This window comes from Schistocerca americana, chromosome 9, assembly GCF_021461395.2.
Source record: "Schistocerca americana isolate TAMUIC-IGC-003095 chromosome 9, iqSchAmer2.1, whole genome shotgun sequence".
Taxonomy (NCBI): domain Eukaryota; kingdom Metazoa; phylum Arthropoda; class Insecta; order Orthoptera; family Acrididae; genus Schistocerca; species Schistocerca americana.
This window is the reverse complement of record NC_060127.1, coordinates 79,324,709-79,347,646: the sequence shown is the minus strand read 5'-3', so window position 1 is coordinate 79,347,646 and position 22,938 is coordinate 79,324,709. Positions and strand designations below refer to the sequence as shown.

The following is a 22,938-nucleotide window of genomic DNA, read 5'->3' as shown; positions in this document are numbered from 1 at the left end:
CAGCAAGAGACTGGGGTCATGTGTGTGTGTGTGTGTGTGTGTGTGTGTGTGTGTGTGTGTGTGTGTGTGTGTGTGTGTGTGTGTGTGTGTGTTTAACTGATTGCAATGCAGTCTTTTTGGCCAAAAGCCTATTAGTTTGTGTTGTGCCAATCTGTGACTCAGCATCTCTGCTATATGGTGAGTAGCAATGTATCCTTCTCATAATATTGAAGTTTTAACAATAATATTTTTTGTGCCCGTGGAACCCGTAGTTCCATTACAAGTCTCATCAACGGTTAGCAGAGTCTTGTTCGTGTATCCATTCTGTGAAAATTCAAACTTTTCTCTTTTCCTTGCATTACTGACAAATCGATGAGACCCAATAATTTGGTTTTGGTTCTTAGCTTGCATCTTCTGTGATGTTTTTGTCTTGGTCTGCATGCAAGGTTGATACTTCTTCATAAATCTTGAACACCATGCGTTGATCCAAATCATGAACATCATGATCTGGATCCAGTAAAGTTGGCAATCACTTTGTTAGTGGGTATTGCTTTTGCTTTATGAATGATCATTTTCATACAAACTGAAATTCTGTTCTCTAAAATCCAAGTATTGAGTCCTAACAAGTTTTGACCATTTAATAGCTCAATTTCTTACATTTTGTTTGGTGCAAAGTGCTTTTTTTAAAACATCTTCCTGATTCTGCCAAGTTCTTATCATTTTTTCAGTTGTAGGTGGCCCGAAGTGCCTTTCTGCAGTCCTATTTCCATGCTATTAAGCAAATGCAATCAGTTCCAGCTTAAACACAACCATACAACAATGTCGTATTTCAGCCACAGTTTGCAAATAAAACCACAATATAGGTATAACACAAACAGGTCTCCACACTAAACACAGTCACTGGAGCTTGAACAAACTATATAAAAACCATTAACGACAGCACATGTGCATCCACTGAACTCTGTGCAACTTAAATGCTCAAAATTCACAAGGAAATGAAGAATGAATTTCTTCAAGTCAAAACATAGAAACTTTTAAGAAATGGAGCCTGTAGGTACCTACCTTATTCGAGAAAGGTAGTATGTGAAATCCACTAAATTATAGGCCCCTATTATTAATATCAATATGCTGCAGGATTTTGGAACATACATTGTGTTTGAACCTTATGCATTACATCAGAGAGAATGGTCTGTTGACACACATTCAACACGGAGTTAGAAAACATCATTCTTGTGAAACACAACTACCTCTTTATTCACATGAAGTGTTCAGTGCTACTGTTAGGAGATTTCAAATTGATTCCATATTTCTAGGTTTTTGGAAGGCTTTAGACAGTGTACCACACTAGTGGCTTGTAGTGAAATTGCATGATTATGGAATATTATCTCAGTTATGGGACTGGATTCGTGATTTCGTGTCAGAGAGGTCACAGTTTGTAGTAATTGAAGGAAAGTCATCGAGTAAAACAGAAGTGCAGAGTGTCCACATATATGTAGATGTACCTTAACTTGCTATCTGCATGTAAGACACATTCAGTTTTGGGGCCTATTTTTGAAGGAAAAAAAGTGCATCTTATAAGCTGAAATATGGGAAGTTGTCTGATGATGGTCAAGAAAGCTGAAAGCTGGTTCACAACAAAATACAAAATAATTGTTATTGTGGAACATTTATAGTGTGTATTTCAGTTTTTAAAATGTCTCATTTGTCAGTCCTACACGTAGCAACGATTATGCCTCAGAGTATCAGTATACTAACCTCGCTCTCCAGCCCTCGCAGAGACCTTCCGACGGTAGAGCAGCCAGACGACGGTAGCTGCCACCAACACGAGGACGATCACGCCCACGCTGCACCCGACGGCGAGATAGAGGGTGCCCGCCCCGCTCGCCTCCACCGTCTTTACCAGCACCTGTGCACTGTTGGCCCCGTCCACGGTGCTGTCTGCTCCGGAAACTGGTGGCTCTGTCACGGGCAGAGCTGCAACAGAGCAGGGGAGTTATGTGACTCAGTTGTGAGTAGCAGTCTGTTGTTTAAAAATTAATTGTGCAATTGAAGACATGCTAGCTCAGTGCATTTTCTCTCTAGCAATCATTTGTCACTCAGAATGTAGTTACAGGGAGAATGTTTTTCTGTACAATAGTTGTGAGGGCAGCATTGAAACAGCCATTCATTATTCCAGCATACTAGAAAGCACTCAAATCTTTTTTAAAAATCTTTGTCGATGACACTAACCTCAAATTCCTCATATGTCAATCCTTTCTCTGCCACACTAAGACTGAGGAATGAGTAATGTAAATCATTTCCCCTTCTAGTATTATATTTGTGAATGTTACTGATGTTTTTGAATTGAAATTGACAGATGCCAACAAATTTCACAAGGAAATAAATGTACCATGAGGTTGCTAGTATGTCCAACTGTTGAAAGAGCTGTCTGAGAGTTTTTAGAATGGACATCACAAATTGCACATTTCTGTGCAACAAACACTTCCTTCCTCATGAAGAATTACTTCAGAATATGATGCCACAAGATACTAATGAATGAAAATAGAAAATGTAATTCCATGTTTTGATAGCTACTTTAGCTGTTTTTTAAATGGTAAATTGTATTTGTAACATGGTAATTTTCCTTATTACCTTTGGCTATACATTAGTGGAACAGACACTACATGTTTTAAAGTAAAATCCATTGTAAGGGGAAGTTGTTCACTGGTTTGTTACGTTTAGTACTGAAATTATTCCTTTCAGCCAAACAGCCTTCTTCTGAATTGGAAAACAAACACACATTCACACAAATACAACTCTCACACACAGGACCACTGTCTCTGGCTGCCAAGGACAGACTGTTAAGTTTTTTTTTAAATTCTAAATAACAAGACAGTGGAGAGAGAAGCAGAGAGAGAGAGAGAGAGAGAGAGAGAGAGAGAGAGAGAGAGAGAGTGAGTGAGTGAGTGAGTTTATGTGTGTGTGTGTGGGGGGGGGGGGGGGACGTTACTAATAGAATGAAAGGTAAAATTAAAATACACTGACTGAAATTTCAATGTTTCTTATTATTTATTTATTTTTTAATTTACATAATCAATTTTATACTGAAAATTTCATCTTCAGATGTGCCTGTACATAAAAATCTTCTACAAATAAGGTCTATTTATATTTAGTATTTATGAACACAAACTGCAACAATGAAAATCAATAAAATAATTACTAAAATTTTTAGCACCTTCCAGTATACTAGCACTGACATCATGTTTTGGGAAAATTTGACAAAATACCATGAATGTACAATAATTACTAAGAGATAATACCACTGGCACCAACAGCGGTCCTATTCCACATAGAACTACTGACCAAACAACATGCATCGATCACAAAAGGAAGAAGATGGAGAGAATTGGGAATCTCATCAATGCAAGTTATAGCATACCTAGAGTGCAAATGTGTTTGGTACTTCACAAGTGTTGCAAGTCAAATTTTTGTAATTAAAACCTCCTCTGTTATGAGTCATATTCTCTTGTATGAGCTGATTTATGAAAGGGATGTAGTATCCATACAACCAAACAATATATCATAACCCATCATAAGGTAATGCAATTAAATTTTTAAAAATGTGAATATTACATTCAACTTCAAACATAATAAATACAGTAAAACTTGATCAAAGCGGAACGTGTATAATTTAGAAATCTGCCCAAACCGTATAAGTATTTCAGTCCCAACGCATTCAATACACTTTCATACGCTAATATTTCGCATAAAGCAGAAAATGCCTAACGTGTAAATGGAATGAAAATTTTAAGACTTGACTAACAAATCATTGTATAATGTGGAAAACAGCTTATACAGCACTACTGTATTTCAGTATTCATTAGTTATTCACAATTCTAAAAGGACACTACTTTTAACACAAAAACTGTTCAGGCATTATAATGCTGTTGAGCAGTGCAAAACCAGGAAAAAGAGCTATCAGCATAGGGTGGCATTGTGGGTGTGGGCATCAAACTGCACAACAATGAACAAGTTGGGGACAGTGTCGATACACCAAAGGAAATGGTTCGCTCCTTTGTCAGCTTTTCTCATTTTTCATTATTACTGATGCATGCTGGAGCACACCGGGACATTGTTGTGCACTTACGAACACTCTGCTGCAATAAGAGCAGTGAGAGATGTGGATGTTGTCCGGTTAAACAATGCTTTTATCCAGCAAGGTCAAGAAATCCAAATAAATGCACTGTATGCATTATCTCCTGTCAATTTCAGTTGACTAGGAGCAGTTTAAGTGATACCGGCAACATGATGTTGAACATAAAGTATGTGTCAGTAACATTTAACAAAAAGATTAAGGTAGTCAAGGCGTATGAGAAAGAGACTTCCTGTGCACGAAATGATGGTGCACTGAAAAGCAGTAAAACACAAATTTATGGTACCTTAAGAAACAGGGATAAGGTGGATGAAAGGGAACGGGCAAATGAAAGGGAAGAAGATGGGTAATGAAGACATTAACAAGATGATGCGGGAAGGGTTTGTAAGCGTGCGAGTAAAAAATACTTACGTCAGGAACCACGTTGCAGAATGAGGTTCTGGAAGTTGCTAAAGAGCTTGGAAGTAAGGAGTTTGACATCCACAGAATGGCTTGACAGTTTCATAGCTAATCACCACATCATGTCACATGAAGAGTGTGGGGAAGCTGAGAACGTGCAGAAAAGAGTAGCAACACAACGGAAGACAACACTGTACAACCTGACAGTGAATTAATTAAAATGTGAAAAATTCCATGTAATGCAGAAGGCAACATTTGAAGCGATAGCTTCCTGTCAACTCACTCTACTTCAGCAACATATTTAATAGAAATCCACAACACAAGATGAACGGGAAAGAAACAATGGGAGAAGAACAGGAGCAAAATGATATCCCTAAAAAAATTAGCATGCCTGCAGCACACACAAATCCTCCCAAGCTGTTGGAACCACTGTATAATGCAAAAAACTGTGCAGAATAAATATATCTGAACATGAAAACATAGGCAAAAAAGTGAAATGTAAGGAAACCCAGCTAGCACTCAAGCTTATTTCAAGGTGGATATTGAGTTTAGGTTCAGTTGAAAATTCAAGATTGAAAAATCAACCTGTTACACAGCTTGTTTCAAGGTGGGTATTGAGTTTAGGTTCAGCTGAAAATTCAAGATTGAAAAATCAACCTGTTACACAGTTTACATCAAGCTGTAAAAATTTAGCTTGAATTAAAATAATTTTCCCAAGCTTGAAATAAACTGTAATTTCCCTGGAAGGCTGTACAGCAGATGCGCGCGCAGCATAGCTTCCATAGACGTCCACGGGAAGCGCCACAAGCGTTTACAAGCCGTGACGTAAGGGTATTGTCGTGTGTGATGTCATGATGGCGTGGAGTTTGGTTTTAGTGTGGCTGTCTCCAGTTCTGTTTTATCTTATTTTATTTACTTTTCTGAGTCTTGCTATGTTTACGGCCATTTTACCTTTGTGACGCGCGTTAATGGTTGTGGTTTGTTGACAAGTTTGTTTTATACTAGAAAACAGTTCGGTACGTTAATGTTACAAATGTTAAATATTACGTAACATAAAGTTACGTTTATGGCCATTTTACCTTTGTGACACGCGTTAATGGTTGTGGTTTGTTGACAAGTTTGTTTTATACTAGAAAACAGTTCGGTACGTTAATGTTACAAATGTTAAATATTACGTAACCTAAGGAATACCATATTCTTTTACGTAGAAAAATTGAGCCTGGATAAAAGTGAAATGGATTACCAGCTAAGAATACATATTACAAGTTGTTGTGCAAAAAGAGGTCATTTTAAACTAACTCTCTAATACGTGGCACAAATAAATTAAAACTTCTTCATAATTTTTTCACACCATTTCCATTCTGATATTTATTTAATTAATTAGGTACAATAAATTCAGATTAATATTTATATAGCTTAAAACAAGCTGTAAATACCAGGCTGGAGCCAAGCTTGATAAGTCAAGCTTGAAATATAGCTTGAACTCTGCCAACTTTGATGTTTGTTTCAAGCTTTAATCCAGCTAACAGGCCTGAATAATCCAGCTTTGATCAAGCTTATATACTTGAACTTTACAGCTGGAAACAAGTTTGAAACCGGCTTACTGTGCTATCTGGGAAATAAACACAAGAATAATATGTATGTACAACAATACAGATATGCTGTGTTATTTATCAATTTCTGTACAGTCTAGTGTTCTGTTGTACAATATACAGTAAATGAACATCTACTGTGAATGGATGAAGGCACATAAATATGTGCATAATTACAAATTTATACTTTTGTGCATGATACCTGCCCAAATTTAAGTAGGCTAATGAGTTTTGTGTAATCCAGAAACTTGTCCAATTTGGAAAATTGTTTCAGTCCCATGTGTTCCCATTTTGAGCAAGTTTTACTGTACAAAATCTTATGGTAAACACTCGGTCCAGAACCTATGGGCAAAACCCAGCATGTTATCCCCATAATGCATTTGGAATACAACATGTTTTTCCCCTTCCCCTATAAGACTTACTACCATCCGATTTTATGGCCACCTTCACGAAATGACAGTGTAGTGAACATAATCTATATATGATGTGGTGAGAGGAACGTATCAGACATGTTAACATCCAAATATCAAACAACCACTGACAGGGTGAAACACACACCTTTGTGATGACTCCACATGGTTACACTCTGAGTAAACATGCAACAAACTTAATGACTGTTATACTATACTAAATGTTACAAGGTTCCTAATTCTCCATTTCTCTTTCTTTTTCTGGCTGATAGTGTGAGATTTGATATTGAGTTCTATGTAGTGTAGGGCTATGGTTAGCGCAGAAGGCATTATCTTTCAGTAATCATTACACAAACGTGGTATTTTGTAAAATTATCTCAAAATGTGACCTCCATGCTTATCCAATGGGAAATTTTAATTGAATAAACTGTGGGTTCTTGGTGAAACATTGTAAATTAACTAAACAATCACTGTTTTTTGCCTTGTTTCACAAATTTTATCATGGTTACAGCACAACCTAGGTTTCAGGTTATAAATTCATTTTCAGGTACATTACTGATTCCAAAAATGATGAAACAAAGATAAACATGAAGATACGGCACAAAGATAAACATATCAAGTTCTTAATGTGTCGATCCTTGGCTTAAATTTATGCAATACATTGTGTAATCATAGTGTGGGAAAGATGTTTGTGCCCACTTTGCTAATGACATATGTTTAAGTGTGCTTGCTTTTGTAAGGAGGCAGCCAGAATAACAGTTGAAAGTAAAATCATATTCTAAATTTATTCCAAGATTAATTTTCTTTTCATTTGGTTTTATTAAATGTTATATTAGTATCTGCATGTTGGAATGACATAAATGCATCTGTGTTTTGGTGTGAGAAATATCTCGAACAATTCTTCTGACTAGCCAGTCTAAATGATTGACCAATCAGAGTTAAGAAGTTCCCGCACACTGCTAGATGGATATGCTGAGGAAGAAACAGCATCTGAGGGAGTCACTAGTCAGCTATTGGATGTGCAGGTCATGTTGAACATTTCAGTTTTTATTTTGTGTAAAATGAAGAAATAACTGGTTTCTCGTGTCTAGATTGTGTTGCCATGAAAGCAGTTGCATTTTTGAACAGTTTGTTGAAAGCTGGAAGTTTTGTAATTGTTTTGTTGGAAAGTTAGCCGCGTGTGAACTTTTGGCCAGTGTGTGAATTCCACATAGCATGTTTTGTATTCACATATGGAATATTTGGCGAGCAGTTTCTGTTAAAGAAATCCACTGAAAAGGATTGAGAGTGAAACTCACTATTAGTAGTGGAACTGTGATTGTGAAATTGCATAATTATTCGGGTCGGACTTATGTATATTTCTGGTTGCTTTGCGTGTGATCTGGATTGCATGAACTGTTAACTGAGAACAGTGGTCTTGGACTTGAAGGCAGGTTTTTTTCCTATGAGCTAAAGGAAGTAAAAAGATTTGTATTATAATTTTGACATTTTACAAAAGGAATGAACCAACTACCTTCCTCCCGAAAATTATTATAAGATATTTACAGGATAGCTGGCTACTAGAGTTACACAGACTTTGCAACGCAAGTATAGGCATCATTTTATCAATGCTGCTTTTTTGACATACTAATAGTACCTACATTTGCAGAGAAATGGGATGGTAAACTGATGCTGTACTGAGGTAGGTGGACCTATTGCAAGAGAGCAGTACAACCAGACTTGATGGCAAAAATTAAACCCCACCACACTGCACACCCTTTTAGAGATTTCCAGTTCACTCATGATTTATTGTTGCAATGTTGCATATGGAGTACAAGAAATGATTACATACACAGATCAATATCACAAATGGTTCAGAGGTACAATCTATCAACCCCCTGCTGAAACACTCATATTACAACATAGGAAAATCTAGGATGGAATGTACTCACCATATAACAGAGATGCTGAGTTGCAGATAGATACAACAAAAATTACTATATAGGTGGCAGTATGGGTGCTGACTATGGCATCCAGTCAATCGTACAGAGGGTGAATACTGTCCTAGGAAATGTCATGTCATGCCTGCTTGAACTGTTTATGTAATTCTGCAAGAGTTTTTGTTTGATGAGTTGCATAAATCACTTCTCGTCTATGATATCCCACACATGATCAATTGGAGACAAGTACGGAGATAGTGCCGGCTACAGAAATTACTGCATGTCTTGCAGAGCACATTGGGCTTCACAGGCAGTTTCTGGGTGAGCATTACTCTGTTGGAACAACACAGCACCTTCCTGTTGCAAGAACAGGTCTGACAACATTCTGGACATATCGAGTACTATCTAGCTTCCCATACAGAAACACCAAAGGTGAATGAGAGTTGTAGCTTACCGCACCCCAGACCATAAGGTCTGGGGTGGGGACAGGGTGTCCTGGATGAATGCAGTCTGTGAGACAGCGTTCTCCAGGTCTATGCCATACCCGCAAACGACTGGCACCTGCGTGCAAGCAGAAACTGCTTTTATCGCTGAAGACAACAGCATGCCATTCCATCTTCCAAGTGATCCTCTGATGGCACTGGTCAAGCCATGCACGTTGATGCTGTGGTGCACGTGGAAGACGAGCTAGAGGTGTATGTGCCCAAAGTCCCACTGTCAGTAACCAGTTTGCAACAGTTTGGGTTGACACATCTGCGCTCACAAGTTCTCTTATCTGTGCTGTGGTAGCTGTATGATCTGCCACTCCTGCCCCTACAATATGACGATCCTGGCAGGCATGGAAGTCCAGAAATTCATCTACTTGTGTCAGAACATTCATGTGACCACCTATACCAGCACTGTTGCACAAATGATGCAGCACATCCAGTTTTAGAGATTATTCTCTGAAAGGACCAGCCCACAACTCAGAAGACCACAATCTGACCTCTTTCCAAGTCATTCAGTTGGCCGTAGGAGGCATGAGTGCATCTCCATGATATGGTTCCAGCTTTGGAGGTTATTCTCTGAAAGGACCAACCCACGACTCAGAAGACCACAATCTGACCTCTTTCCAAGTCATTCAGTTGGCTGTAGGAGACACGAGTGCATCTCCATGATATGGTTGCCTGCTTGCTTCAGATCTTTGCACCACACTGCACCTTCTGGCCATAAGCATTTCCTGTTAAAGGGTAGACACAGATGGCACTCCGGTAGCTATGCCACTACACTATCTGCTGGCACACAATGCTGAAACCATTATCAGTACATCTACTGTCCCCCAAATGGCATATGCCATCACCAGATCAAAATGGATGTCATCTTTCCAGGTGTAATTTGTACAGGAAGAAACAGTATTGGAAGTGAAGTGACCTCGGCCTAAGCCTGTTTGTTCACCAGAGAATACTGAAGTGGTACGAGTTGCTGTACAGAGAAGTCCCTGAAATTTGTGTAGAAGGGCAGCAGTGCAACTGGGAATATCCAGACGCTCTGTTCATTGCATTCTTGAAAGTTACCTCCATATGTACGCATACAAGATGACCAGTGCACAGAAGCTCACTGAAGAACACAAGCAGCAGAGACTACTGTTTGCTCAGTGGGCGGAGGATAGGGAAGAAACATTTCGTTTTCAGATGAGGTGCATTTTCATTTAGACGGTGTGGTTAAGAAACAAAATATATGCTTTTGGGCCACTGAAAACCCACAAGTGCTTCACAAACGACAACATTATGCTCCGAGGATTACAGCATGGGCAGCAATTTGCGGTCACGGACTTATCGGACCCTTTTTCTTTGAAGAAACTGTGAACAGCGAGCGTTATTTGAGCATGCTTTGCAATTGCTTCATTGCACAGCTTCTTGCTACTGCCTTGCCCTTCAAAATGCAGTGGTTCATGCAAGATGGAGCAGGGCCACATACTGCAAACACTGTGTTGGAGTTTTTACACGAGCATTTCGACATGTGGATCATTTCACTCATGTTTCCAGGTCGCTTCAATGACAGACAAAGTTGGCCCCTCAATAGTCCAGACCTCAATGAATGTGACTTTTTTCTTTGGGGGTACCTAAAGGAAAAATTTTTCCCGAAACGTCCACGTGATTTAATGGAGCTCAGAAGACTTATTCTTCAAGCTTGCAGTGAAATTACGGAAGACATGTGCCGTAGGATAATCACTAACTTCAGTGTTCGTTTGAAGGAAGTTAGGAAACAAAATGGTGGACATATTGAGCATGTGCTGAGTTAGAACAAATCTCCACGGATGGCTCTTCACTGTAGTGTACGTTCCTTTGAGATTGTATTGACAATAAAGTTTATATTCAAAAACAAAATGGTAACACGTTTCGTGCGCCACCCTGTAAGTCATTGCGTCCAAGAATAAGAATACGGCAGCTGACAATAGCCCAGCCAACATGAGTGAACACCTGTAAAAGGGGACACTTACGCAGAGTCTTCTGGGTGAGGATGGCACTAAATGCCGAGGCAGCTTCTTTCACGAAACCCTGCAGCTTCACCTCGTAGGTGGTGTCGGGCTGCAGGTGCTCCACATCGAACGTGTCTGCCTGTGGGTCCTCCACCGTGACGTGCAAGTAGTCGCCAGCCGTGCTCGCCGGCCGGTAGTAAATGTAGAAGCCTTCCAGCTCTGCTGGCTCTGACTGCTGAAAAAGTGGCACTTCCAATATACTTCATCTGTCTCTGCAGGTAAACTGCAATAGAGTGTAAGTATCCAAATATTTTACACTTGCAATGTCTGCTGCTGCTGCACGAAAATAAGGGCGATTCTTGTATCCTTGACCAAAAATAAAGGAGATTAATAGCACAGCAAAATTTCGCCAAAAGTCAAAGCAGTATTTGTAAAAGTAAACTATTTATTTACACATCACAATTACTTATACATATTTTGCAACAGATTTTGTCTCAGTCAGTAGTTTTACATCATTTTTTGCAAATTCAAAGAATTCACTACACGAATAGGGAAAATTCATGGCAACTTGTAGTTCAGATTCGATTAAGTTTGTGTTACTTCTGTTCCTTACATCAGTCCACTTATTATTCATAAGAGAAAATACTCTCTCAGTGTGAGCATTACTTCCTGGTATACTCATAACAAAACAAACCAGCTTACTCAAGTTTTCAAAATTAACTTTATTTGATTTCAAAGTTGTAAAAACCTGTATCCATTTCTGGCTAACATTACCATCTAAAGAGACAGCACATTTAATTGCATCATTAGACCTACAAAACTTCTCATACAATTCATCTTCATTAATACAATCCAGCTTAAGATATTCTACAACTTCATGCATGTCATTGAATGTCGATTCCCTTTTTAGACATAATGGGATTAAACTCTTTAAACTATTATCAAATTTACTACCTAAGTAAGAATATAAACAATCATAGAATTCAATGAAGTTGTTCTCACTACTAGATTTCAAATTTAAATCAAGAACAGAGGCTAATAATTTATGAGTACCACTACCAAAAGACCGATCTTCCTTTCTCTGTCTAATTTTACTAATTAGTAAGTTTACGGCTTCATGAGATTCCATAATACTAAGGTCGGAATTCTCCAAATACTTTGCTTTTTGAATGAAAACATTTCCAATATTCACAAAAAACTAATATAAGCTTGGACAATTGTTTCTACTTCTGTATTTTCATTGCAAAAATACTTTTTCAAAACTTTAGAACAGTCTGATTCCTCTATGCTTTTAAAATAGCTTTTTATAGGCTCCCAATTGTTTAAAAGCCTTTCTACTGCAGGTGTGAGAGATAACCATCTACTATTCACATGTCGCAAGATTTCAGCCCATTCCACATCAATCGGACAGTGCGTGCAAAATTTAAATGATTGAAAAATATTTTTACATACCGGTACATGATAAGAAAAATAAAGCTAAAAACGGGAGATAAACGGCCACTGAGCCTGAAAATACAGGAGCTGGGAGATTATGAAAAAATGTCTCTAAATACGGGAGATGCCGGGAAATATGGGAGCGTTGGTCACCCTAGCTGCAGTTTCATGTTTCTTCCTTTCTGATAAGTTCTAGCACAAGTAATCGATGTACTGTGTATGAGGTTCCACGTTGAATAGCAGAAACTGCTCAGTCAGTGTCACATTTTGTGATTCAAATTAAAATTGGAAATAGAGTTAGGTTAAGGAAAGGAAAACGTACATTTATAGCATTTGTAGACTTACAGAAAGCTTTTGAGAATGTTGAATGGAATACTCTCTTTGAAGGCTAAAATACGGGGAGCAAAAGGCTATTTACAATCTGTACAGAAACCAGACAGCAGTTCTAAGAGTCAAAGGGCATGAAAGGGAGGCAGTGGTTGAAAAAGAAGTGAGAAAGGGTTGTGGCCTACCACCAATGTTATTCAATACGTACACTGAACAAGCAGTAAAGGAAAGCAAAGAAAAATTTGGAGTAAAAATTAAAGTTCATGGATAAAAAATAAAAAATTTGAGGTTTGCCAATGACATTGTAATTCTCACAGAGGCAGCAACAGGCTTGGAAGAGCAGCTGAATGGAATGTACAGGTGGATATAAGCTGAACATCAACAAAAGCAAGCCGGCCATGGTGGCCAAGCGGTTCTAGGCGCTTCAGTCTGGAACCGTGTGACCGCTACACTCCAGGTTCGAATCCTGCCTCGGTCATGGATGTCTGAGATGCATTTAGGTTGGTTAGGTTTAAGTAGTTCTAAGTTCTAGGGGACTGATAACCTCAGATGTTAAGTCCCATAGTGCTCAGAGCCATTTCAGCCATTTTTGAACAAAAGAAAAACAAGGATAATGGAATGTAGTCAAATTAAATCAGGTGATGCTGAGGGAAATAGATCAAGGAAATGAGACAAAGTAGTAGACGAGTTTTGCTATTTGGGCTGCAAAATATCTGATAATGTCCAAAGCAGAGAGAATATAAAATGTAGGCTGGAAACAGCAAGAAAAGTGTTTCTGAAGAATAGGAATTTGTGAACATCAAATATAGATTTAAGAGCTAGGAAGTCTTTTCTGGAGGTATATGGCTCAAGTGTAGCCATGTATGGTAGTGAAACATGGACGATAAAGAGTGTAGATAAAAAGAGACTAGAAGCTTTTGAAATTTGGTGGTACAAAGGAATGTTGAAGATTAGATGGGTTGATAACATAACTAATTTAGAAGAAGTGCTGAACGGAAGTGGGGAGACAAGAAACTGTCGCACAACTTGACCAAATGAAGGGACTGGTTGATGGGACATATTCTGAAACATCAAAGGATCACCAACTGGGTATTGGAGTTATTGGTGAGTGAAGAGGCTCATAAAGGTAATAGTAGTATGGAGATCTGTATCAAACCAGTCAGTACACCACAACAACAGAGGTACCAAGAGGAAGTTGGTGGCAAGCTAACGAGGAAACAAACAGTGGAGGTAAAGCACAAAGCTGAAAAAAATAGTTGACTGTTGCAAGATTGGATAATAAACAGGAAAAAGTAGAGTGTAGAAAACAGAGGGGAGGGTAATAGTGCTGTTTACATATGCTGGTAAGCCAAGCCGACCATCTAATAAAATGCAAGTAATTGTGAGACAAGTTTAATTTTGTAATGGAACTGGTCAAGGGCACTTCCCTCCCCCCCCCCCCCCCCCTCCTTTAGTGTACTTCTCGTGGCACTTGAGTAAATGTAATACTCGATACACAGGCATCCTCCTGAGGTCATAAAAATTTTGATTTTTTGTTATAATGAAATAAGTTGTAGAGTGTTATTGTACATATGTACAAATATAAAAATATATAATAACAAATTGTTTCAAAAAAGGAATCAAACTAAAAGTTGTGTCAAACATATTTTGCTACCAAAATTATTTACACAGTTTAGCATTATAATTTGAAAATCATCTTAACGTACATTTTATAAAATATTAATTACATATAAGCAATGTAGGAAAGACAGATTGCTACTTACCATAAAGAACACACGTTAAGTTGCAGACAGGCACAATTAAAAACACTTACATAAAACTTCTGGGCACAGCTTTCATCAGCAAATGAGAAACATGCAACATTCATATACACAAGCAAACACACCTCATGCACACGTGACTGCGAACTCAAGCATATGGTAAAGATGCTGGAGTTGGAGGCCATGTGTGCATGACGTGTAGTTGCTTGTGTGTGTCAATGGGGTGTACTTCTCTTTTTCTGATGAAGGCTGTGCCCAAAAGCTTTAAGTACGTGTTTTTAATTGTGCCTGTTTGCAACCTAATGTGTCTTCTTCAAGGTAAGCAGCAATCTGTCTTTTCCTACATTGTTGATATTCCTACCTGGAGTTTCCATTGTTTGATTACATATAACTTTTACTTTTAGATGTAAAGATCAAAATATACACAAAAATATCTTCGCATTGCGAGTTAAGCTCTGTTGGTCACTTAGTCTTAACTTTTTGATGTGTGGTAAGTCAGTGTTAGAAAGCCTGCGTTCTTTAATGTTGCATTTTGCTGTGTTATATGGAAAGTTGCAGTGCTTTACTACTCTATGCTGGAAGTTTTTGTGGAAGCAATAAATTGTGTAAATGATGAAGACGAACAAGGTTCTGATATATTTTAGTTCTAAAATTTATTCATGAACAACCAAAAATATGCATACAATATGCAAATGTCACATTGGAAAAGGCTACAAAATGCAAACAATGGATCTTTCGTTGAGTCAATTATGCAAGGAAATTGTTCTAAATATTTGTTTTGAGAAAACAGAGTTACGTAATGAGAAACAAAGCACCAGATCAAAATATTAAGAATATGACAAATAAGATACAAGTGAAATAATTGCTTACACAAAAACAAAGCCTTTCAGGGATTCAGGTAACAAAATAACACTCATAAGCATCCATTCTAAAGATTTGATTATGAAAACACTGAATCAAGAGTGACTTCACTTCATCACAATAACAAGACACAAACATAATGCCAAAGAGAGCACGACACAAGTATAAATTCTACAAAATGCTTGGGAAAGAGGAAAAATAACAACAGATATATTGGTCAGATGCAAGTTCCTGATTTCTATAGACTTCTATACGTATATCGATTAAAAACGATTAATGAGTGAAGGAATTCAGGCCACTGGCCAAGAAAACTGAAATGGTAGATTTTGAAAACAAATGTCTTAGATTTGATGATATTAGCTAAAAATCAGGAGAAATAAAGGAATAATTGGGTGGGAGGAACTAGAAAATTGGGAATATCCAACCTAAATTGGGAGAGTTGACAAGTTTTCAATATTCATCACATGGTCATTTGAACACCATGCCTGAGCATCACTGGTGTCAAAACCTTCATAGACCTACAGTGGGGAAAATTTTGTCACATAAAAAAATATCACTTTAGAAGTATTATTACATCTCTATCAAGCCTAGACAGGCATCACAAACATAGATTGAGTACAGTGGTATCAGTATTTAGGGCAAGACAAAAAGTGGGAGACAAAAGGGGAAAAGAGAAAGTTCCTTTGGTGGGGTGACACTACATGACAAGAAGCCAATGGAAGGCTTAGAGCACAGTTTGAGATCATATAGAGAGAGGCATCTCCATCCCTCCATTCAGTATCTCAGGAACTCATGACGAATAATGCATAAAGCTAGCTAATATTGCAATGGGAAGCCATTGACTTTTGTCATTTTAGGGGCAGCAGGGTCAAAGGGAAAAGCTTAACAAAAAGGGATGAAGTAGGATCCCCACCAAAGTGAACTGGTGCAGTTAGACCATGACCTGCTGCCCATTGCAGCAGTTGGGTTTTGATTGCTATTGGCTGCCTCAGTGAGCAGTTTAACGTTAAGTGTCGTGATCAGGTGGTGCCTACTGAGTTGGTACAAGTCTCACATTTGAGAGTTGGTAGGGTGGAGAATATATAAGAGTAGTCCTACTGCTGAGTACACTGTTAGTCTGAAGACTGGAGGATTTGGTTCCAGCAGAGTTACAGAACAGTCAGAGGTTTTAATGTCTCTGCACTAGGGTTTGATAGTCTTACAGAACTGACATTTCATCTGGACAGCTATTCTTATTGTATAAAGACAGGTGAAATTGACCTAGAAGTAACATTTAATGTCTAAGCTGTCATTCACTTGAGTCACCTCCTATCCTCATTTCCTCATCAGAGGTGGTTAAAATTTGAGGGGAAACGTTCAGTCAAACAAAGGAAAATCCCTCCCACTTTGACCAATTGACTAAATGCCCTTTGGCACAAACCCATGTTGCTCAGTCCCCAGTCCCTCGCAAAACCCACTTTAGGTATGTGACAAGGGAGACATCAAGGAAGTTTAGTATTCTGAGCCACATTCACTGATGATTAAGGTGTAAACTGTCCAGTTGTGTTTCCTTGTTTCTTGAGACCTCTTTCTTGGGTTGCTTTCCACCTTATCACTGAATAAAGTGAAACTCCTATTCCACAGTTTCATGTGGTCCAGACTTAAAAAATGCAAAACTGAGATAAATGCAAAATTGAGGAAAACGTTAAAACCCCCAAAATACAAGCAAAAACATATGTAATTGGCATATATCATTAAAAATTATAATCCTCTCCAATATGTTGTATAAAATCTGTACAAATGAAGGAAATTAAATGTACAATACAATATTTATAGGATAATTTGTGGTAATGAATTTCATTAGTTCTACAACCATAAATTACACATCACAATACACTTTTTTGAGAGATCTGTCCTTTGTGCTCACCCAGAAAAAAGCAAAAATTGATTAACGTGGTGAATTAAACTGAAATCTGTGAATTACAGTGAAAGTCGTTGGTATCTAGCATGTGGGTGTGTGTGTTTCCCTTCGGTAGACAATTGCAGTGCAGCATACTCTGGTGATGCGAGTGCATTGACCTCTACTGTACTGCACATAAACTTTTCCTTGTTCATTGTGGTGAGTGGTTGAAGTGAAGCATCAACACACACTGTTTACATTTTGACTCATCACTTACTGTAGTGTAAACACAGCAGATTTCATGAAAGCACATACATACACACAAGTTTTCCTTCACATATGGTACTTATTTATACCAATGAATATGAAATAAAGTTAAGCCTGCTGTGATTTCAGCATTTCTCTGTCCCAGCAATCTGTTACATTTATAACAATTCATCCTCTATCACAATGCTCTATATACACCATTGAGGACTGCAACAAAGATGAACAAGAATTTGCACAACTGTTCACTGAACATGTCGTGTTAATTGTGGTGCCACACATAGCAAATGGTGTAGTCTACACTGGCTGCAGTCGGTAAAGGCACTATGCATTTCGGATTCTATTGACAGGCTCAGAGCAGAACTACTGTAAGTAAAATTAATGCATAGAAGTGAAGGGTGTACAAGGTATAGCTATATAGATTAAAGATAAGTGGAAGCCACAGTCACTCCATTTGCTATACACTGATCACATCAGTTGTACCTTGGAACAAGCCACCAAGTAAACTTGCTGTTTATCACTCTATATGGTAGAAGCCACTGAATTAGTATGACATCACCATGCTATACTGCTATTGGTTGCAGGTGGAAAAGAAACTTCAAAAACATTATAGGCATACAAGATGCTGTAACCCGGCAGTTTTCATCTTATTTCACAATGCTCAGTGTATTTCACCATGTAGGCTATAAATATTTGCTATTTTTGAGGTGAACATAAAATGAAAGAACCCTGAAGACTGTGTGTTTTCGTATAATTTGTGGCAGTTATGTATTGCGAAATAGCTCAATTACCTCATACATCACAATCAAAAGAGATAGTCTTTTCAGCTACATACGCTACAGTATTACTAGTGCCAAAACCCACTTTTTTTCCTAATAGGTCTATTACACGTGGTGATAAGAAATCAGCTCACTGAATTTCTGTACACTGTGTAAAATGTAAATTTTTTAAAGAAAGCCTAGGTGCTACAGTTTCCTTCATGCCTTCTATCAGTGATGCCAATCTTTGCGGTCTGCAGTGTGTGGTGCAAAATACAAACATGAGTAGTGTATGTAATTGCTGTAACTGTATCATGTCAGATTTGAACATGAAAATCTTGAAAATGTGCTACTGTAAAACACTTGCTCTATTTCCATATGACATCTCTACCAAAGCTGCAATGGCTGTTGGGTGGTGTAACAAGTCACCAGCAAATAAGAGGTCAGTAGCCAGAAATGTGCTCAGTAGCCAGAAATGGCTGATGTTTCTTTGATTCTGACCAAGTATATTCTTCAAGGCTCAGAGTTTGAATTTACAAGGCTGCTGATCAATACTGTTGCTGAATACAGTACAGTGGACATACATGCAAAAAAGACGAGACTGAGTTACAAGCGGCACAAGAAAACATGGTGGCTGGGCCCCTTCATCACGCATTGGCTCCATCCGGAACACTTTGCATTGACTGTCCTGTTTTTCCATTGCCGCCACAACCCAGCAGTAGTTGTGTCATAATTTCATGCTGAAGCTGAATGTTGCAAGGTGTGTTGGTAATGCCGATCATGGATTATGTCAGTATTTCCTCTCTTATGTCTCCCCTCTCTGCAATGGTCTGAAATATTCTCTTAACTCTGTCACCACCCTTGGTATGAACTGCCTGCCTTTTGTGCCAATTATAACTCCATCAGTCAAGCAAGATGTCGAGTAAGAATGTAGAATTGAGGTAAACTTTACTAGGAAGAAACATAGAATCAGGCGAGATTTAGCACTGATCTTACGGGTTTTTGAACGGGCCTTGTAAAATCAGAGAACCTAAAACTGAAGTTCCACTGTAGTTTTAACTTTTGCCTGTTCTGCCCCATGAAGGACAGATTTGTTCATGTCTCTTAACCATATATGATTAAACTGATTCCTTCATTTAGTAATCATGCCAGACATGCAACTGGAATAGATGGACATACGGATATGTGTAACGTCACCCATATCTGGTGGGAGAAGTCACCAATATCACAAGCTGGCCAAGTGAATTCCTGTAGTGTGAGATAAGGCCACTTGGTAGCTGGCTCACCCTCAGATTTTCCTTTGCTAACTGCTATCATCCAGCTATGCCTCTATGAACTACGACTACTACTGCTGATTCCCTAGACAGGACTTGCATTTCAGTAGTAATGGCTGAGCTTTCCAATTACTGCATGACTAGAGTGATGGGTCCATTTTGAAAACTCCACGTTCTGGTGTAACATTTCCGTATAGTGTTTCTACCTGATGAGCGAATAGTTTCTACAAACGTAAGACTCTGTAACAGAACAAGGTGGAATTATCCCACTTGTTCTTATACCATTCCTGGTGCAACAGTTAATTTTTTTCTTTCTTTTGTGATCACTTTGCATTAATAATGCATATACTACATGTACGCAAAATTACCAAATTCTCATTTGTGGGACATGTCACTAAATATTATTAATGACAGTATAATATACACTCTTCTGGTGACAATTGTAATTTAAGTTAATTCTATATTAAGTCATTTTGTATATTTAGTTTCTAATTTATTATACCTGTGAACTGTGTGCATGTCAAAATTCAAACCCATTAAAAACGTTTGTTTTAAGATTGACAGAGCTCATTTCAAAGCCCTCAGTCTCCACTTTTTTAACTTTTTAACTTTTCCAAAAAAATTATACTTCAAAATTTAATGATAACCCGTTTTTTGTATTCCAGAGTGGATGTTCAAACATTAAGATGTAATACTTTCGAAAATCCAGTGTTATAATTTTGTTTCCCCAATTTTACAAACATGTATAGTTTTACAAATATGTATAGTTCTACTGAAATAACCTGTCTGTTTATTCATTATTCCAAATATAAAATTTCTTTGTTATAAAAAAATATTTTTCTTAGCAAACTTTGAGAATTTCCATGTACAATAAAACTTCCTTTCAGTAAAATTTTCTAATTGCATAGCTTTTAACAAATCAATTTAAATTATTCTCTATTGCTTTTTTTTCATTTTTGCTATCTTTTATGTCAATATCCAAAATGTAAGAGTCATAGATGTTACGATTTTGGAAATTCTGTAACATGTGTATCTATAAATAGGTATCATCGGCAAAAACATAGGCAGTCTGCAATGAATGTCCAACATGTAAGGCTCTACAATAAATGGCTGAGTTACAAAGTGAAGAGCTATGGCCATCAGTCGAACTCCTTCTCAGTCCTGAGTGAAAATTCTTCAAACCACTTGTAGGATGTGTAACTTATCAATCTTTGTTGTGAAATCTAGATTACTATAATAACAAGTGATCATCTGAAATGATTAGTAACAATAAATGCAAGTAAACTGGAAAGGAAAAAAATGAGTTATGCTGTGTTATGTCATTAGCATCTGTTTGACTAAACTAGCAGTTTTTGGAAAAGGAACGATTAGTGGATTTTGATGAGTCTAAAGAGGCTTCAAGCAGGTCAGCAAGACTACAACTTATTTTGAACTCTGCTCAATACTGTAATTGCAATGTGCTTCTCCAAGAAAGTAGTTGTACTTGAACTTACATTAATTTCAACTAGGAACTTTTACTTTTTGGTTATGGGCCAATGAACAATTTTATCTGTTGTTACAGATTGCTAATTTTGTGTTCAGTAAATGTTTAATGATCCTAAAGAGAGGGTTACAACACCTTCCTTACTGGAAGATACAAAAAAATAAAATAGTCACCTTGTGTGTTGGAGCTAGTTATGACTTCAGAAGTGCACAGACACAGTGCAATAAACTGGAGAAGGAAAGAACAGATTGAGGTGTGTGGACTACATCAAGATTTGGTATTCCTTGTCTCATTTAACATGCGTAGTGTAGGACACAGAGCAAATATGACAGAGCAACAAAAGGAAGTTATCTACAGTTATATCCCTGTGTATTGTCCTATGGATTTACGGACAGCAGAACACTTCTCAATCAGCAGGAACTACGCATAAAAACTGCTGCTTAGAGATAATTGTGGTGGACCGTAACAACAGTCGTATCCCCTAGCCTGAGGGTAAAGATCTCATAACTGCTGTAGGGCATCAAAGCTTTTCCCAGCCATTTCTAAAGAAATATTTTCAAGCAAATTGTATCTCCTGGATTTTTGTATCCGAACATTGTAGAATAAATACTTGTGTGCTTTCTTTTCCTTTCAATGTAATCCAGTTACAATGGGTAAAAAGATGCCAACAGTGAAGCTTAGAGTACTGAAAATGAGATGTTCAAGTCATAAGGACACATTCCTGCCTATACATGAATGACATGCAGTGTCATATTTACTGTAAACATCAAAAGACCTGCAGGGGAAATTCATGCAACAGTTGGTTTTGAGCCATTCTTTGGACATTTCAGTAATTTATTGACAGTATTATGAAAAGAACAGCTGCTACTCACCACACAGCAGAGATGCTGAGTCACAGATAGGCAAAACAAAAAGACTGTAAAACAAAGCTTTCAGGCAAACAGGCTTTCATCACAATAGACAAAACACACACACACACACACACACACACACACACACACACACACACACGCAAACGCAACTCACACACGCATGACCACAGTGTGGCCTTGGCAGCCAGAGATTGTGGTCAAGTGTGAGTGAGTGTGTGTGTGTGTGTGTGTGTGTGTGTGTGTGTGTGTGTGTGTGTGTGCGCGCGCGCGCGCGCGCGTGCCAACTGCATGGAGCTGCCACAGTGTAATGATTTGCCATTAATCTTAAGGTCTGGACATTACAAATCATGGTATCAGAGACACAATGGGAAGTACCTGGGTCTCCTTGAAACTACATGCCAGATATCAGGGACAGCATCCATACCAAGAATTATTCATTGTTTGGTTTGTGATTTACTTTTAGATAATCTGTTAACTGAAAGATTATAGATCTGGTTTTGCTAAAGAAAAACCCTCTTAGCCATCTTTCCCAGACTTTTTCAGCACGTTTCATTTAACATCTGTTCTCCAAAACCTAACAGTTCAGTAATTATGAAATGCAATAACATAATGGTGATGCAACTGCCTCATGTTTGTGTAAGAAAACTAATAAAAATTTGTGCTGCTGCTTCTGATGTCTCCCATATCCAGATCATTGCAAAGTCCTTGCCACAGTGAATCACTATTGCTATAGTGGTTCCTGGAGCAGTTACTTATATCAGGACAAAGATAACTAACTGTTTAACAAAAATATCATGAAAACAACAGTTTATTACTCACCATACAGATGAGACAATGAGTTGTAAACAGTCACAACAAAAAGAGTGATACACATTTGAGCTTTCAGCCAAAAGGGCTTCCTCTCAAGTAGAAAACGTACATACCTTCACACAAGCACAACTCACACACATGACGACTGCTTTTGTATGTCCATCCTTCTGACTGGAGATTAGAGGGACTTCGGCCATTCGTTACGTAATAAAATGGAACACCTACAGCCATTCATATGATGTTATTTATTACATGGCTACCAGTTTCGGTGCTTCAGGACACCATCTTCAGGCCTTAACTGACACTGAGGGGGTTATCTCCAGTCTT

At 38.0% G+C, this 22,938-nt stretch overlaps 1 protein-coding gene across 4 annotated transcripts in view; it reads right to left on the bottom strand.

Annotated features, from left to right (window-relative positions):
- The window catches only part of LOC124550910 (interference hedgehog), a 556,726-nt gene that overhangs the window by 23,392 nt on the left and 510,396 nt on the right, over positions 1-22,938 (bottom strand). For 3 of the 4 annotated variants that reach the window (XR_006967749.1, XM_047125700.1, XM_047125702.1), the window contains exons 12-13: positions 10,911-11,124; positions 1,735-1,953 (exon numbers count right to left, since the gene is read on the bottom strand). Coding sequence is in view for 3 of the 4 variants with exons in the window: in XM_047125700.1 (XP_046981656.1) it covers positions 1,735-1,953; positions 10,911-11,124 (433 nt within the window). In the remaining variant the exon portion in view is untranslated. The remainder of the gene's footprint in view (positions 1-1,734; positions 1,954-10,910; positions 11,125-22,938) is intronic. The other variant, XM_047125701.1, reaches the window with a different exon arrangement.